The sequence below is a fragment of the Helicoverpa zea genome, chromosome 12 (assembly GCF_022581195.2).
Source record: "Helicoverpa zea isolate HzStark_Cry1AcR chromosome 12, ilHelZeax1.1, whole genome shotgun sequence".
NCBI lineage: Eukaryota > Metazoa > Arthropoda > Insecta > Lepidoptera > Noctuidae > Helicoverpa > Helicoverpa zea.
Window position 1 is genome coordinate 5,743,861 of NC_061463.1, and position 17,417 is coordinate 5,761,277.

A 17,417-nucleotide genomic window follows, 5' to 3' on the forward strand; every position below is an offset into this window, starting at 1 on the left:
TAGGTATATCTAGGGGATTTCCCGACTAATGTGCCATCTAAAAATAGTCACAAGAAAGTTGATATTACTGACTTACTCACGGACGAAGATTGTGAGTCTCTTTGCTCGAAGAATAACAGTGATATTAAAAATCACCCATCTAACAATGCACTAACCAGTGCAACTCAAGTCCTATCAAACGCATCTACACACACCAAAGTACTAACTCAAACATCCACATAGAAAATAGAACTTCACGTTCTCACAGCAACTGCAAACAGTCACACAGTTCACTTATTTGCCCAAAGATTGAATACAAATCCACGTTTATCTATAATATCTCTCATTGATGTTAGAACATACACTCTGATGAAAACACTTGCCTTTACCACACGTATTTAACTCTTCAAAGATGATAAGAGTACGAACCATTATTCCCGTTTCTCCAATTTACTTCAATGTGGCTGAATATTGCTTGTTCGGGATCATATTAGGTGTGATAATAGGAATTATTGTGTATTACAATGTGATTAATAGGAAGTATAACACGGTGGCTGGGTTTCTGTTTGGTGGGAAGAATATGTCGGTTATATCGATTACATTGGCCCTTATTTCGAGGTAAGTTGGACCTTTGTAAATGGTTTACGTTGAGCTAAACGTTTGATTAAGTTCCAAAACCTATCTGAGTAGGTAGAGAGGGATTTTTACCAATATTAACTAGATATTTTATCTATTTATGTGATTGTTATGATGCTGGGCCTACTCTGTTTAAAATACTAATATGGGTGAATTTCCCGGGACCAAAAATTGCGTGGCATCGATGAAATCGGTATTAAAAATCATTGTTATAATATTCTAATATTTTTTTCTAAGTAGGTGAAATAGTAATCTATGTGTAGCACTAAATATTTTGTTAATAGGATTAATTGGTTCTCCAAAAAAAAAAAATAAACCTCAAAATCTTTCATTGCCGTGTTTGTCCACACGTCACCTTGATGTGTACTAGACCTTATTGATCAAAATGTATTAGTTATTTATATTAAAACCTACTTTTATTTGATTCGTGAATAGTTAAAGTATTATTACGGACTACATTTGTTGAAATATTTAAACAATACAACAAATGGTAAATAAAAAATAGTTTGTCCCAGAACCACCATTCATCGCCATGTCCTAAACATATTTAAGAATATTCCTTTTTCTAACGGTTTGCGTCCCTCCCGCTGTGCGCTAAATGTTGCATATTAGTGGACATCAAGTGTTCGACGTGGAATGACGTGTGCACGTGCCTGCGTTTTCGCGCCATAAATGCAAGTATGCAATTTTTTTATCACTGGACATTTTTTCTATCATCGCCGTGGATAGGTCTTACTTCTGTTTGAATAAGTTTGTCCTCTTAATTGATCATTCGGTACAATGCCATCTATCTTATGTTTATTTGTGACGTGTTAATTACTGTGAATTATTAACAGATTTTTAGTTTTTTGATGTTTTTGCCTTGATATTCATTGCCGTGCTCTCATTTCCGTGGTTTCCGTGGTCAAAATTTGCTATGGAAATGAAAAAAAATACACAGCAATGAAAAAATTTTCATTGCCATGCCTTGTAAAACAATTTCGTTTCATTGCCGTGGCCGCATGTTTCATTACCGTGACTTATGTTTTCATCGCCACGGCATCATTAAGAAAAAAAAACAATTTGTACTATATAGTCAACTACAAAAAGATATTTCCACGTTCACCTCACTAAATGATAAACTTACACACACCACTTCAGGTTCAGGTTCACTTAGGTTGTTTTACTAGAGGAGTATTTAAGAAAAGAAAGAGAAAGATATGTCAAAACGATGGCTGCAGGAATAGTTTTCATTGCCATGGACGCATGTTTCATTGCCGTGCATGCATGTTTCACCGCCGTGGCATGAAAATTTTAGTCTTGTATATCTCGTTAGTTTTTTAAGCTATCTACTAGATATTAAGGAAGAATACATATCTTATCAAAAACTTTAGTAAACACTATTTTTTCTTGTTCTAAAGTTGAAGTATAAAAAATCCACGGAAATGAAGATTTTATTGGACCTGTTGAAATTCACCCATATGCATTTTATTATCTGCATTAAAATAATTAACGAATATAACATGGTATCCCAGAACATCACAAATCGGTCTGCTTTATTACTGAAAATGGATCAGATTATAAAGTGTTATAAAACACTACAGATACTTACGAAGAAACATTACTATAATACCATAACAAACAGTGTTATCACCTCGTATTTCTTCTTTTCGTTTTTTGTCACAACTAATATTGTTAGTTTTATAATTTACTTTCTAAGTCGATATATTATATTATTGATCTTATCGATTTGTGCCTATCGTTTTGGCGTCTCTTTAATATAAAGTTTTATTGTTTTCATCTGTGTAAAAATTCACCTGGATTTTATTTCAGCCACCTAACCAGCATTACTTTACTGGGTGTCCCAGTGGAAATATACCTCAGAGGAACACAATACTGGGCTTCAGCTCTCTCGCTCATCATTGTAACTTTCCTCACTGCTGTCATTTATTTACCTGGTACGTACGTATCTATGTAACTGCAGTATTTACTATTGACAATGTTATTGACATTCTTTCAAAGGACATGATTAAAATCGAGCCTAATGATACGATGAAGGGTAAAAAGGTTGTTAGTATTACTAGTCATATATTAGTTAGGGAATTCTTGTATTACTTATGTCCTTTTGAGTAATTTGAATAATCCAGATTACCACATCAGGTTCAATCATCGAAAGAGTAGGTATTTCAGAATCTGTTTCAAATTATCAGAGATCATCCTATCCAACAGGTCAACTTTTTTGGCTCATAAAGTGATAATGCTTATTTGTTTCCAGTGTTCCATAAGCTACAACTATCATCAAGCTTCGAATATCTGGAGATTAGGTTCTCAACACATACTCGGACTATAGCTGCAGTACTATTTGTGGTTAGCAAACTGATGCTGCTACCTATTGTGCCCTATGTGCCACTGTTGGCGTTCAGATTAGGTAAGCATACGATGAATATTTAGCACATCACTAGAAATAATTGAAGAACTCAGTGATTTAAATCTGATTCGACTAGAGAAGATAAATAAAGTACCTACCTATCTGCTGGAGTGAAGAGAAACATACCAAAATACTCTTTTTGTGCTCGAGTATTGATGTCTAAGTTTAGGAACTCTTTTGATTAACCTGATTAAAATTGAAAATAAAATGTGCTTCCATTATTTTCAGTAACAAATCCTCTAACGGGACGAATAACAGCAGTCCTATGCGTGGCCTGTGCAACTTTCAGTGCAGTAGGTGGATTACGAGCAATAGTAGCTATTGGTATCATGACGACTTTCCTGGCCCTAGCCGGTACAGCCCTCCCAAGTGGCTTAGCACTCATACCAATGGGATTCAAGAAGATGTGGGAAATCGCCAGTCATGGTGGAAGATTAGTTCTTTATGAGTAAGTGACTCCCTTTCTACACTAATAATTAAGATGAAAGATTTGATTGTTTGTTTGACATGAATAGGATCCGCTACTGCTTGGCTGATTTGAATAATTCCTTGACTATTAGGGAACTACACTATACCTATCCACTGGATATGTTTTATCCGGGAAAAAGTTTCCTCGGAATGCTGGTGAAACCACCGTACTCCGTTTCGTAAAAACAACTGACCTAACTTGAACAAAAATCAAATTCGTTCTTATTTCTTTCAGCCCAGATCCCGAATTGGCTCACCACACATCATTTTTCGCAGTAACCCTAGCTCTATCAACAAATTGGTTATGGAAGATAGCTCTAAGCCAGTCTACTCTGCAGAAACTCTTAGCTGTGCCCACAATAAGTCAAGCTAGAATATGTTTAAGCATTTCTTGTATTGGTGTGATACTTATGAAGCTTCTGTCCTGTGTCCTTGGACTGGCATTGTATGCGTGGTATGCTGGTTGTGATCCATTGCTTACTGGGCAGATAAAGAAACATGAACAGGTAACTAATAATCTACACATTTATGAGATCTTTTACCTGCAAAACGTGGTATATATGTCACCGTAAGATTACAAACATCGTTAGATTACAATCTATCTCGAGAGATTGTAAACTGTCGAATTATTGTAAACCGTAACACCTGATTGCAATTTAACGCATTATTTTTCGCTATATTATAATCTATCGATGAGAAATTGTCAAATTGTCAACTGTCCGAGAGCTCTCCCTGATTGGTCAGTCTTTTTGTAAGATCGAGAGCGATGTAGAGCGGTCAAATTGTCAACTGGCGTAGAACGGAATGCATCTTGCGCGCTGATTGGTAGAACGTCAAAAAAGACAATGTTCTTTGCAACTCCCGGTGTCACAGCTCTTTGACGTGCAAAAATAAGTGACGGTTTAATTTTTTATAAAATCAAAAATTGTACTTAATTTTTAAGACTCAAATTACACACAATTAAAAATTGTATTAAAAATTGAAGTTAGTGACGAAAACGAATCGCTGCAAAACCGACTCCACGTAGTCTTGTCTGCCCTACCCCTAGAGTGCAATTCAAAACCGCGTAGGCGCGGAGGGGCGAGGCGGCCTGCGAGCTGAGGCGCAGGTAGTTTCAGCGCTCGCCGCCGCGGCTGAGGCTGGCCGGCTCAGCCGGCCAGCAAGCCGAAGCTGCGGTGGTGAGCGTGAAAACCATCTGCGACGATAAGCTCGCATGGGACCGCCGGAGCCCCGCAGCGCCGGAGCCGTGACAGAAGTTATGCTTGCTGCATGTTGCATGCTTACTTCCATGCTGGGTCAATTAATATGGGATGTGTTATATTTTAAACAAAAAACTCAGTAGATACGAGTTAAAAAATTAGAAGGTAAATAAATATTTTTATGATGTCATTTAATAGTATTTAAGAAGTTTACTGTTAGAATGCATGCTACAAATTTAGATGCAAAAAAATAACCATCATGCTGAGTTGTATTTAGAGTGGAAGATAACTCGTGGCTAAGATAGTATTATTTAGATGCTCGACGCTTTATTAATTGTGGCTGACTTAGTAATTTAGAAGGCAACATACATTTTTGGGGGCGAATAATGATATTAAAAAAGAAGCCTGTTTAATTAGCACCCCTTTTATTTTATTTTTAAATATTAGTTTGTATTTGAAGACAAAATACCTAACTGTATTTTTATAAGAGTTATTTTTATATAAATTTAATACTTGAAGAATTTTTGAAGAGCATTTATTTTATTTAACTGACACCTCTATTTCATTCCTAACTCTACGGGAACTCCATGGGAACAGAACGGCTGGTCGTGATTGGTCGATCTTACAAAAAGACTGACCAATCAGAGAGAGCTTTCGGACAGTTGACAATTTGACAATTTCTCATCGATAGATTATAATATAGCGAAAAATAATGCGTTAAATTGCAATCAGATGTTACGGTTCACAATAATTCGACAGTTTACAATCTCTCGAGATAGATTGTAATCTAACGATGTTTGTAATCTTACGGTAACATATATATAAGCAATTTTTGTATCGTTTAATTTCAGCTTGTCCCTCATTTTCTCAACAATTTATCTTTGATGTTTCCTGGAATATGCGGAATTTTCATTATTTCAATATTCAGCGCTACGACTGGGTGAGACTTACGAATATAATTTGTTGCATTATAATCCTTATTCAGTTCAGCATAAAGTTTATATTAATTTACCGTTCAGATGTGACTTGTTACAGATGCATAGCGTCTCTAATAAATTCAATATCGGGGGTTCTGTTTGAAGAATTTATACGGCCATGGATGCCTCAAAGTACTAATGAGATTGCTTGTTGCAAGATTATGAAAGTAAGTTTCAGTTTATTTTTCATAACTTATCTTTGAGTTTGACTGGTATTTACTTATCCGAAAAATTGTATCAGCCATGAAGAATCCACTTTAGTATTTAACTTGAATTTTCTGAAATCAAAATCGTTACGGATATAAGTAGCATTGAAGCTTTTTTTCCCTATAGAAAATATTTATTCATAAAATACGCTGATGATTACAATACAAACCAAGTACAATACAAACCACGTACTCTATTTATAACTTATTTCCTTTTTACAGTGTCTCTGCGTCCTGGTCGGCATATACTGTGGGTCAGTAGTCTGGTTTGCGAAGGAACTGGATCGGCTGCAGCACGTCGCTTCAGGGGTCACTGGAGTCACAGCTGGAACCTTGCTGGGACTGTTCACTTTGGGCATTGTATTCTCTAGAGCAAATTGTTCTGTAAGTTTTGATTTTTATTAAATAGGTTATTAATATTTCCTTTGGGTAACAGAAAACATTATTTGAACTTAATTTTTAAAAAATACCTACTCATGTATTTTCAAAACAATTGTGCCTACACGCCATCTGCTGACTGAATTCGAAATGATTTCCAACTGCTTGCGTGATATTTGATTCAAAGCCCTTTCTACTTCATCGTAGCCCTTGACTCATTTTAGTTACAGAATTGTTACACAGATGGCGCCGTATCAGATAGTTTTCGTATAAAAATAGAGATGGTACTGTCCCTGCGAAAATATAAAAAATATTTTTTATTATTCTTTTACCTTCATAGTATTTTCTGATTTCCCTTATATTTTTTAGGGTGCATTAAGTGGCTGTCTATTAAGCCTGATACTCTGCGGTTGGCTGCTCATCGGGGCAGAAAATGCGCTCGCCACCGGTGCGTTGACCTTCCAGGGCAAACCACTAGCCACTTCTGGTTGCGGGAAAGCTAATTACACGCATGTACTGGCAAATATAACCACCGTAGTGCCTAATCCCGCGTAAGTATTTTAATGAGATTTTATACATGAATTTTCGTTTATCTATGTACTCATACCTACTAATGGCAGTAGGTACGTATTTAGTGTGCTAAATGGGTTTTCGAGTGGTATATCTAGATGAAGTTGTTCTTTACTTACCATGGCTGGTTCGTGGATCCCGGATACCTATAGTTTCAAACTACTTGAAAGCTTAGTGATGTGCGTAATCGTGTACCTACTTAACTTAGAATCTGAACAGCTGCTTTTTAACCAGTGTGTAGGTTTTTTTTTCTAAAACGCTATCAGTATAAATATTCATTCAGTAATGAGCCTTATAAAAGTCCTTCTAATAATTTCTCCTGTGGGGCTATAAATCTGTAATCCAAGTAATGGATTACTTAGGTTTAATAAACTATTCCCTCTATGACTCCGCTATTAGTGTGGAGTTTGTGCATGAGAAATTACTAGGATGGGTTGCTTTGTATTAGCTAATACAGTTATATTTAGTGCATTTCATATTATGGTGCTAGCATGTCCTCAAGATTTTAATAGCTTATAAAGCGTTTAGGTCCAGCTAACTTTAAGCTTATTCCATCTCAGACAAAGTCAGTACGTCAGACAAATAACTGTTATGATGCAACGATGAAGGAAAACATAGTCAAGGAAACCTGGATTTTAAGGTCATGAATTGCTCATACACCTTAAGGAAGACCGAGTGAGGCCAATGCAATGCCTTGCCACAAAAAAAACGGATAACGATTACGTAATGTAAAGGATACAATAAATAAATATGTCCAAAATACGCACACAAAGCATTTAGACAGTATCGTTTCAAATATCTGATGACGCCAAATCTTCATCCAATACACTCTCAAATCTCTAGGGATCTATCAAAGATTATAGTTGGACATACGAGCCACATACGACCTTATACGACCAAAACTAACTCCCCAACTCAATTAGGCACTGAAATAAAACCTTATCAGGGACTTTATGACGTACATTTTTACAGCCCCCCAAGTCTTCACACTTGGTTAGAGGTGGCTAAGTGGAAGTTTTAATCTTCCGTCGTAAGTTGGATGCGAACTGGCTCAGTTTTATTTCCCCCTTATTAAAACTTTACCCATATTACTACTAGCAGATCCCCTTACTTTTACGACTTTTCTTGGTGGTCTTTTTTTAAACGGTCCTTGAACTATTATTTTAACTTTAACTAGAAGTTCCTTGGAGAAAGTTTTTAATCATACGAGGTGCTTGTTTGTGACTATGATTAAAATATATTGTTCACAGTAAAAAACTGCTAGAACTTGATGCTTGAAAAATACAAATAGGATAAACGAATATTCATATAATTATATGAACAATACACATAATAACTTTGTAGCTTATATTCCAACAAATAATTAGTAAACATCAATTTGCCTATAATCGGCCACAATTATTTCCATTCCAATGGTATCACTCACTGCTATTTCTGTATACACAAATACAATTCATTAACTTGCACATAGCTTTGAAAATTGTTTCGGATTGCATTCTACACACTTAATTATAACTAGTAATTAAAGCAAAATACATTTAAATTGCTAGTGGCGGTCTTGACTTAATTAAGTTTTTTGGTAGGTTACGTTTACACTATAATATGATACCTGTCAGTTTCTAAGGGTCATGTTAGTTCTGAGTTCTTCTAGAAGATAAGTAATTTCTTTTTGACCTTTAGGTTTAGAGACTACCACTTTTTCTCAGTCCACCGGCAGTAGACCCAAAGTTTCTGCGATACCCTACCTCATTTATTAAAAGGGAAAGTTGGTCTATTGATATCACTTAGTTATTCATCTACTTGTGTAATTTCTTTGTTAAGAAATATTTTAGAACTATATTAACACTCTCTTTTCAGAAACCAGTTCCCGAAGAAGCCACTGCAATCCCTTTTCCGAATATCATTCACCTACTGTCCGTTTGCGGGTGCCGTCTCAGTAATCCTGATTGGAGTACTAATGAGTTATCTCACGGGGAAATCCAAGTCTGATTCAATGAATCCCGATGTGTTCTGTCCGTTAACACAGAGTATTCTTCACAAGTCAATGATTAGGAGTCCGACGGCCTCGCTGGAGGCGCGGCCGAATACGCAAGAAGTTTACGTAGCTTTGGATGAGGCCCTGAAACATTTGAAAGAGGTTATTGATCGATGAATAAAATGTTTTGAACTTTTTGTAGGTATATGTGTGTGTGTATTTTTTATGTCGGTGTGTATACCCAAAAATGTTCGAGGGGAAGTTCCTATAACTCCATACTTCTAGCTCGCACCACTTCCTTACTGACTTAAATTTTGCCATTTGATTGATTATCAATTTTGTGTGCGTGAGGTAGTTCAGTATGTGAAGAAAACCGATAGGAACCGTTAGTAAGTATTCATAATTTCAATCCCTTTGATGTTCACACAAAAGAAAACCTTTTTCCTTGAAAAAAAAATCCTTACTTCTACAACATTTTTACATCCAAAGGTGACTGAACTAGGTACTCGATGATTTCAAGAAATCAAATAAAGCCATATACTGATTTGTCGAATAAATAATTGTAACGAGAAATATCAAAGGCCTAATGGTAACAATTGGTATAAAGCCCTTGGATTCCCCGAAACCCTTCGAGACATTCGATTAATGGTGGAAGTGTAAATGCGATTTCACGGTCGACTGCTCTCGGCGAATTTTTGCCACTGCCTCCCATTATTCATGATATTACGATGACATAGTTGAGTGTCATTATGTCAATGTGAATTCTTTAAATACTCCTATCCATCTCCTGCCTAATGCTGCTTATTACTGCTGGGTATAAGCATTTCTTATTTTAGATCGCATTTTTACGCTGACTTATTTCTATCAACATTGGCAATTTTTGATGGCTATTAATTTAAGTGGGTTGTTTTGTTTTATAATTTTACATGGTATCATATAGTGAACTGACAATGTTTTGGCTAAACTAATGTAACGAAACAGACATTTCACCAACGTACAACACCCCTTTTGAAAATTGAGCCCTAACACAAATCCGACTCAGTACTGCTCAAAATGAACTGGAAAGCTACTATTTCTAGGTTAAGGATAAGTTGATATCGATGTTTATAAGTATAGTAGTGCAATTTCAAAGCAAGCTGCAAGAGCGTCTTGAAAAACAAAACGTAAAGCTGGCGAAAACAAGAATCCGAAGCCTTTTAGTTCTGAAACCATATCATGAGCTATTTGCCTCGTCGCCTACAAAGCAAGTCCCGTCTCTTCACAGCCACAGACATTGTTTTCTATAAGACAAAGGGAAAAACATGCACGGTAGAGGTGCGTGCTACGTTTTAGACACGCCACATTAATTCCTAGACCGCAACTCTGCCTGAGAGCCTACTGTCTCGAGTACTATGTTCACTGATTAAACGGCACAACTCCACCAAAAATTACAAGCAAAATTCATTTTTGATGCTCATAAAATAAAGTTGGATTTCGGTGAAGAGAGTACCAAGGATGTAACTTTGTAGGACTCATTTGTTGCTTTTTAGACTAGAAAATTGAGAGTGCCTTCGAGTGACTCCTAAAAGAAAACGTATGTAACAGTAATGAAGGACGATTTTTTATTCCCATCCCGTGTTCGCGATCTTACTTTGTTTTTTAATTGTTGTTTTAATTAAGTATCCAGTTATTATTGTTTCCCCTATTCTATTTAGAGCTTGTAATTAAGATTGTTCATGATTCCGAGGAGATTTCCAGTTTAGTTTTACAAAATATACGGTTTCATTTAAATCTGAGAATGGTTCAAGCCTCATCTTCCTGATTCTAAATTAATTAAGTATCGTTACGGTCTTAGTTGGTAGTACTCTGGCTACACTTTAGTGGATATTTTATCTATTTTTTGTTTATACTTACAGGTTGTTCCACCTTATAATTTGTTAAAGACTTACATAGAATAGACTTACAACATAATATTATGGTACGATTCTCTGTCGATGCTCCACAAGTGGTAGGTTTTTCGTTCCAACCAAAGGATAACTTACGAAGTCACTAGTGCAAAGGACATAATACTACCTTTATTCCCCACGTGATATCATTACAAAACTAAATTAAGCCTACGTGTCGACGAACAGTCGTATCGTGTTACGCAGAAGGATCGAAGCGGCTAGACACATACGTCACTCTACGGTGCCCAGGAATTAATGTCCCATGGCATTGCAGGCCCCATGCCGTAAAAGGCTTACCGCAGCGCTAATCGGTTGACCATTATTATTTATGAATTATTACGAATGAACACCCTGTCGTTCTGTCATGGTACGTAAAGTTTTTGATCGATGCGTTTTGGCTATTGCTGTTGGGATGTCAATGTGTTGTCTTGGTACAGAAAAGGATAAATCATTATTTATAGACTTGACACAGCTATTATTTATTTATTTAACAACAAAAATTACCAGAGAACACGTTAATATTAGTTCTGCATCTTCGATCTCTCTCCGGTCATGTTAGTTTGCCATGTCATTGGACTATGAGAGTGAAGAAATAGGGAGTGCACCTGTTTCTCCGCAATGCTTGTGCACTTGGTATAGGTAATTTATTCTGAGGAGCTGGCTGCTTTTCTGAAATTAGAACAGACACCGTAGCCGAAATCGGCCTCGGACGCCATTATTATTATCTCAGAACGCGGCATTACATCTTATGAGACTTCTTAGGAAACGTTTAACGTGTCAAAGAGGTTTTTAAATAAAAAATCATTCCGAGACTTATCTCTAATTTTAGCTACAGTTTACTCCACGAAGGAGATTGCAGTCATAGGGCTATTATTGTAAGAAGTGTTTTTGGGAAATTCATTTTTGATCTTTTGTGGTCAGAAGTCGCTTTCTTCCCTACTATAATTGATTCTCATCGCATAGGCTATACAGAAGCCTGTTACTCCTCTCTTCGAATAAGGTTTTCCATTAAAGGTGAAATCTGCCAATGGAAACGTGGCGACTTCGTCAAACCCCAAAGACTTGAAAATTTTTTGACTCCCAACCGCTGTACACAATGCATGACATATTTGAGGTACTTTCGTAATTGGTTTCCTTGGCTTCATAAACGAGTACTTTGGTCCTAAGTCCTGGATAGTCAAAGGAGTGGCTGGAGCGTACTTTAATTTTCTTATTTGTTCCACTGCTGTTCGACACAGTAACATTCCGAGGTTTTTCCTTCTATGTTCACGGTGGGTTCCCAAAAACATAAATTCGCAGCCGCAATCAACGTTGTATCTATTAGAAACAAAATTTTGATTTAATTAATAATATTACTATATGTTTCTGCTTAAATCAGATTATAAAAGACATACTTCTCATAAAAATTTCACTTTGCATCTAATTCTACCATCACGTTGACGACAGCACGAGATGGTCCATGTCTGCAGCGTTCTCCGGAAAATGTTTCAAAAAATGTCTTCTCCGATGTATTTGTGGGTACTTCCTAAAAGATTTTTGTAAATAACAATATACTTAATAAATTAATTTACGGATGTAACATTGCTAACTAATTTGAAATATTTTCGCTTGTGGTTAGGTTTTAAATAATAATGTATTTTGTTTTGTTGAAATTTAAGAAAAATAGTTTCTATTTTTTCTGAATGTGTGTTATAAACACATTAATTTATTACTTTAATTTCATGAATCATAAGTTAAGCCTATAATATACTTGCCTTGGTTGAGCAAGTTCTTTGTCAATAGACAATTTATTTGTAATATTATAGTTCGGCCATTCAGAGAATGCGTTCCTGACACGTCGCGATTGAACTGACGACGTAATAACATTCATTGATTATTGATATAATAATGTTGTTTTAATGCTCCTCAATTGTTAAAACGGTAAACAACCAGCAAAAATATTTTTATCGTAACTGCAACGCCATTGCAAAGTTACGTCGTCAGTTCAATCGCGACGTGTCAGGAACGCATTCTCTGAATGGCCGAACTATAATGTATCAAATTACAGACATTTTATCTTATCTGTCATACATAATGCACCTTTTAAATTATTTTGCAGAGATATCAATAACACTATTTAATGATTTAAAATGATTCAATGCTGTAAATGATTTATATACTATACTTAATTACTAAATAAGTATCATAAAACTCACCAAAAAGTCGTGGTGGCCTAGTGGGCAAAGAACCAACAGCAATGAGGGCGCGGGTTCGATTCCAGGTCAGGCAAGTATCAATGCAACTTTTCTAAGTTTGTATGTACTTTCTAAGTATATCTTAGACACCAATGACTGTGTTTCGGATGGCACGTTAAACTGTAGGTCCCGGCTGTCATAGAACATCCTTGGCAGTCGTTACGGGTAGTCAGAAGCCAGTAAGTCTGACACCAGTCTAACCAAGGGGTATTGGGTTGCCCGGGTAACTGGGTTGAGGAGGTCAGGCAGGGCAGTCGCTCCTTGTAAAGCACTAGTACTCAGCTACATCCGGTTAGACTGGAAGCCGACCCCAACATAGTTTGGGAAAAAGGCTCGGAGGATGATATCATAAAACTCACCTGCAACTTATTGAAAAGGGCCGAAACGACTTCCTCGCTGTCATTAGAAATAGCTACCAACGACATGCCGTCCAATGCTGCGTCTGCGCACAGTTCTAACATATCTTCCCTTGCTAAAGGATTTATGTTCATTTCAGTTCCGATACATACGGGTTCATCTTTGAAAAAATGTTCATCCTTCATCTGAAATACCGAAGAAATTATATCGTTAATTATATATTTTTTCTTAAGTTAATTATATTTTTTTTTTCTTATTTATATTTCTTTTCTTTTTCTTTTTATAAGATTTCACAAAAGTACCAAGCCGAAAGGGTGTTAAAATACAATAATTTATTTTCCAAAAAATAGATATTTTTTTAAATATAAATAATTACATCTTTACAGAAATTGACTTACTTTTAAAGCCCCAGGCAAAGTCGCAGCTGACAGAGATTCAATTCTATATTTTCCTAAAAAAAGGAAACAATAAAATATTTAGTTGTTTTTTTTATATTCATAAATATACATACAAAAAAGACGATATAATTTTATTTAGGTATAGTTAAGTAGTTTAAGCTTGTGGCAAAAGTGTTGTGGATAGTGATTCTCGTACCTATAGACAATTTTAGGAGAAGAAACGGAAACGGTGAAATAAAGTATTACTTAAAAACTATTTTGTATGTCATGTTATAATTAATGAAAGAGACTTACCATCATCTGTAGTAAACCACTCCATTGCTTAACAAAGAATGAATATTCTGTTGTAACTACTCAGCATGCATTTACCTTTAAATATTATTTTTATGTGTAAATTTCATTATCTCTGTGCAGATATAGGAATCATTAAGATATTATCTCACATTTATCATCATCAGACACGAAAACAGTGGTCGATTTTAAAAGTGATAGTAAGGACTGTATGGTTGACGGTAACACTTAACTGCGCAACTAGCTTTAGCGATTATGACGTCCAGTACTGACGCGTCAGTACTGCTGCAAATATTTACGATAAAACAGAAGACTGAAGAGTATAACCAGCCACTATACTTGTCGTTTTTGGACTACGAAATAGCCTTATTCCTGTAAAAGTGGGAGACTGCACGTTCGAAGTTGTTGACCAGTACATATATATATAATGTCAATCATCTAATACAAACGCAGTGTCGAAGTACGAAGGTTCATGATCAATGTATATTTATGTGAAAATCATGACATAAGGCATAGAGACATGGTCGCTAACTATGGGTCTCATAAGACCAGAGTCACTCAGAGAGCAATGGCGAGAGCCATGCTAGGAGTTTCTCTACGAGATCGAATCAGAAGTCAGGAGACTTGTCGAAGAACCTAAGTCACCGATATAGCCCGAAGAATTGCAAAGCTGAAGTGGGTATGGGCAGAGCACATAGCTTGCGGAACAAATGGCCGATAGGACAGAAAAGTTCTCGAGTGGCGACCACGACCTGGAAGACGCAGCGTGGTCAGGAGTCGTGGAGAGACCCCCCATTAGATGGACGGACGATCAAAAAAAACGCCGGGAAGCAGAGGAAGCGGGTTGCTGAAGACCAAGCAGATAATCGTAACAGATTTTTTGTAAGTCGTGTCCGTTGCGTTATTGCTACCGTTATGTAAAATGTTCTCCTACGAAACATCGGTCACTGATTTATCGGACGTGGGCAGGTAGCCTACTTCTTTCGCGATAAGATGTTATCCCTGACTGGTCATAACTGACATTTATTGTAACCTGTATATATCCAATAGCATTTTTGTTACAAAGAAGAAACACTTTATTTCATAAATAGAAAGATTATCGGTTTTACGAACGCACAAAAAAAAAATTAACCTGAGTTGGGATAAGTTACATTAGTGAGAAAAAAGTGATGTCTATATGGTTCACCGGCTATAACAAAAGAGGTTGAAATACAATTTGCTATATATTTTTATCAGGCGCTAATATTTTGCTAAGTGAATACACGTAACTGTATATGAGATATTATTATGTCAAAAACATAAGTGTTAGACCATGTTCTATACCTACTTACACCAAAAAAGTGAACACCGAAAAAGCTATAAAAATACATTTATATTTTAAGACAGCGAAAAAAATAGAAGGCTTTTATAATAAAACTCGACAAAGTTAATAAGCAATGACGCTGCTTAAACGAGCCGAGTGTTAGGTACACGACGCAGAAAATGGAAACACGAATACAAAAGGAAGTCAGCGAAATTAGCCCCGAGTCACTTCTAAACACTGCGAGTTCTCACGTCTGCTACTTTTTTACTTATTTTGACAAAACACCATTTACGAAATAACCTTAAAAGCGACGATTCCACGGTACTTTAAAGTGCCTAAGAGAGTAATTGGGCATATCAACCGTATATTCTGCACAGTATTTGCATAAAATTTTACTGCGTTGAAAGCTGTGTTTGGACTATTTCGCTTAATGTTGTGTTGGTATGGCAAAATGAGCGTTATTGAATAGTGAGTAAGTGTTAATATTCTGTGATAGTTTGGCACGTTGTCGTCTCGATTAAAATGTATGAGCCACGCGTGGTTAACATGAGTTGGTCTTGTAAGAAATCAATTTGGAGGCTGATAGCGTCTTATACTTTTATGGCGAGAATATGAAATATGATCGGGACTGGCGGTGTCGTTTTATCTTAATTCAATTTCAGGATTCACAATAACGGCTGTGGATTTAACTTGTGAAATGTTTTAATCTGCCACCATCTTTGGACCATCCAAGATAAAGATACTATATACAATCATTATTTAAAGTGGTCGAGGTAAATAAGGTTGAAAAAAATACTGATTTATCTAAGTATAAAACAAATTGGATGACCAAAGCAAACATCGAACAAGGACCGTCACGATAGAATATCGAGAAGGACATAGCTAACTAAATCAATTACTCGGATCAATTCGATTCCTTTAGTCTCGCGAAACGAATCCCGTCCGAATGGAAGCTTTTCAGGGGAAAACTTTTCAGAAGGATTTCTTTCTAGAATATTCTGTTTGGTTGACAGAAATAATTAGTTTCAAGGATTGCTGAACTCTTTGGAAGTTTGGGGGGATAATTCCTTTTTAGCAGGAACATTTGGCAAAACGTTGAGAATTCAGAACATCTGATATAATAGTTTTTACCTTACTTATATAGGCTTGAGAACAAATTATGTTTTCAATAGTATAAAAGTGGTAATTAATGTTAGGCTAAAAACATTGTATTTTATTACTAGTCACATTTTACACAATAAGAATATTGCCACAAAACTTTTTTAACAAAAAAACGAAAAGCACCACAAAGTTGTTATACATATTTATCTATCGTAAAACGTACATTATCTACGCAATTTTCTTTGGGAAATGAAGTGGGCTGACAGTCGTACAGTTAACAAGGTTGGTTCGTGTTTAGAATTCGTGATGGCTCTCCCTGCGATGTGTTTCATTAAGTTTAGTTCATGACGAGCAACACAATGATTTCGCAGACGTTTTTACTGCCATGAAGGTTGTATGTACGTTGACGACCTTTTTTATTTTGGCAGTTAATTTTAAAAAAGGAACGCGTTGTGTTTTGTTTGTATGCTGCTTTTAATGCCTGGGTGCCATGTCTGGGCAATTTCCAGCTTTAATTTTTATTATTATTTGGTAGCAAGACTTTCACTGACACAAGTTTATTGTGTAGTGCAAAATACAAAAAAAAAAATAAGAAGAGCTATAATGATAATCTTCAACATAATTATACCGATTAGACTGGACTACGTATCTCAAATAACTTCAGCCGACATTTTAAACGCCCCCCAAAAAATATGCTGACAAGGCAAATAGCTATGCCATAAAATTGTTACCCAGTCATGTTAACCCAAGACTTGCTATCGTTGTCAAAACTTTTCGAATTTTGTACTTTTTTCAACATTGCCTTGTTCAGTGTTCTTAGCACGTACAATCGTATCAAGATCAAGGAACCCGCCGTGTGAAATGTAAAAAGCTCTTAAAACTATTGTGAGAGGGCTAAGGAATCCTTCTAGTTAAAATGTGAGAACACTTTAGAGGTAGAATAGCTGTTAGAACTTGAGAAATTGAACTTCGTCGGCGTGGCTCGGCTGCTGATTGCTCTCAACTGAATCGGC

At 36.1% G+C, this 17,417-nt stretch overlaps 1 protein-coding gene and 1 pseudogene across 1 annotated transcript; one reads left to right on the top strand and one right to left on the bottom strand.

Moving 5' to 3' along the window:
- Positions 1-322: 322 nt before the first annotated feature.
- Positions 323-9,002, top strand: LOC124635101 (sodium-coupled monocarboxylate transporter 2-like). The gene is made up of 10 exons (XM_047170890.1): positions 323-597; positions 2,428-2,552; positions 2,870-3,022; positions 3,251-3,470; positions 3,726-3,996; positions 5,541-5,629; positions 5,725-5,833; positions 6,095-6,256; positions 6,620-6,801; positions 8,678-9,002. Exons 1-10 carry the CDS (start codon positions 392-394, stop codon positions 8,970-8,972), a joined length of 1,812 nt encoding a protein of 603 aa, XP_047026846.1. The 5' UTR covers positions 323-391; the 3' UTR covers positions 8,973-9,002.
- A 2,172-nt stretch (positions 9,003-11,174) lies between these two features.
- Positions 11,175-14,130, bottom strand: LOC124635183 (annotated as a pseudogene).
- Positions 14,131-17,417: the final 3,287 nt, after the last annotated feature.

Coding starts and splice junctions, on each gene's coding strand:
- LOC124635101 (XM_047170890.1), top strand. CDS start 392: ATGATAAGAGTACGAACCATTATTCCCGTTTCTCCAATTTACTTCAAT. Junction 5,630..5,724: donor ATATTCAGCGCTACGACTGG/GTGAGACTTACG, acceptor GACTTGTTACAG/ATGCATAGCGTCTCTAATAA. Junction 5,834..6,094: donor CTTGTTGCAAGATTATGAAA/GTAAGTTTCAGT, acceptor TCCTTTTTACAG/TGTCTCTGCGTCCTGGTCGG.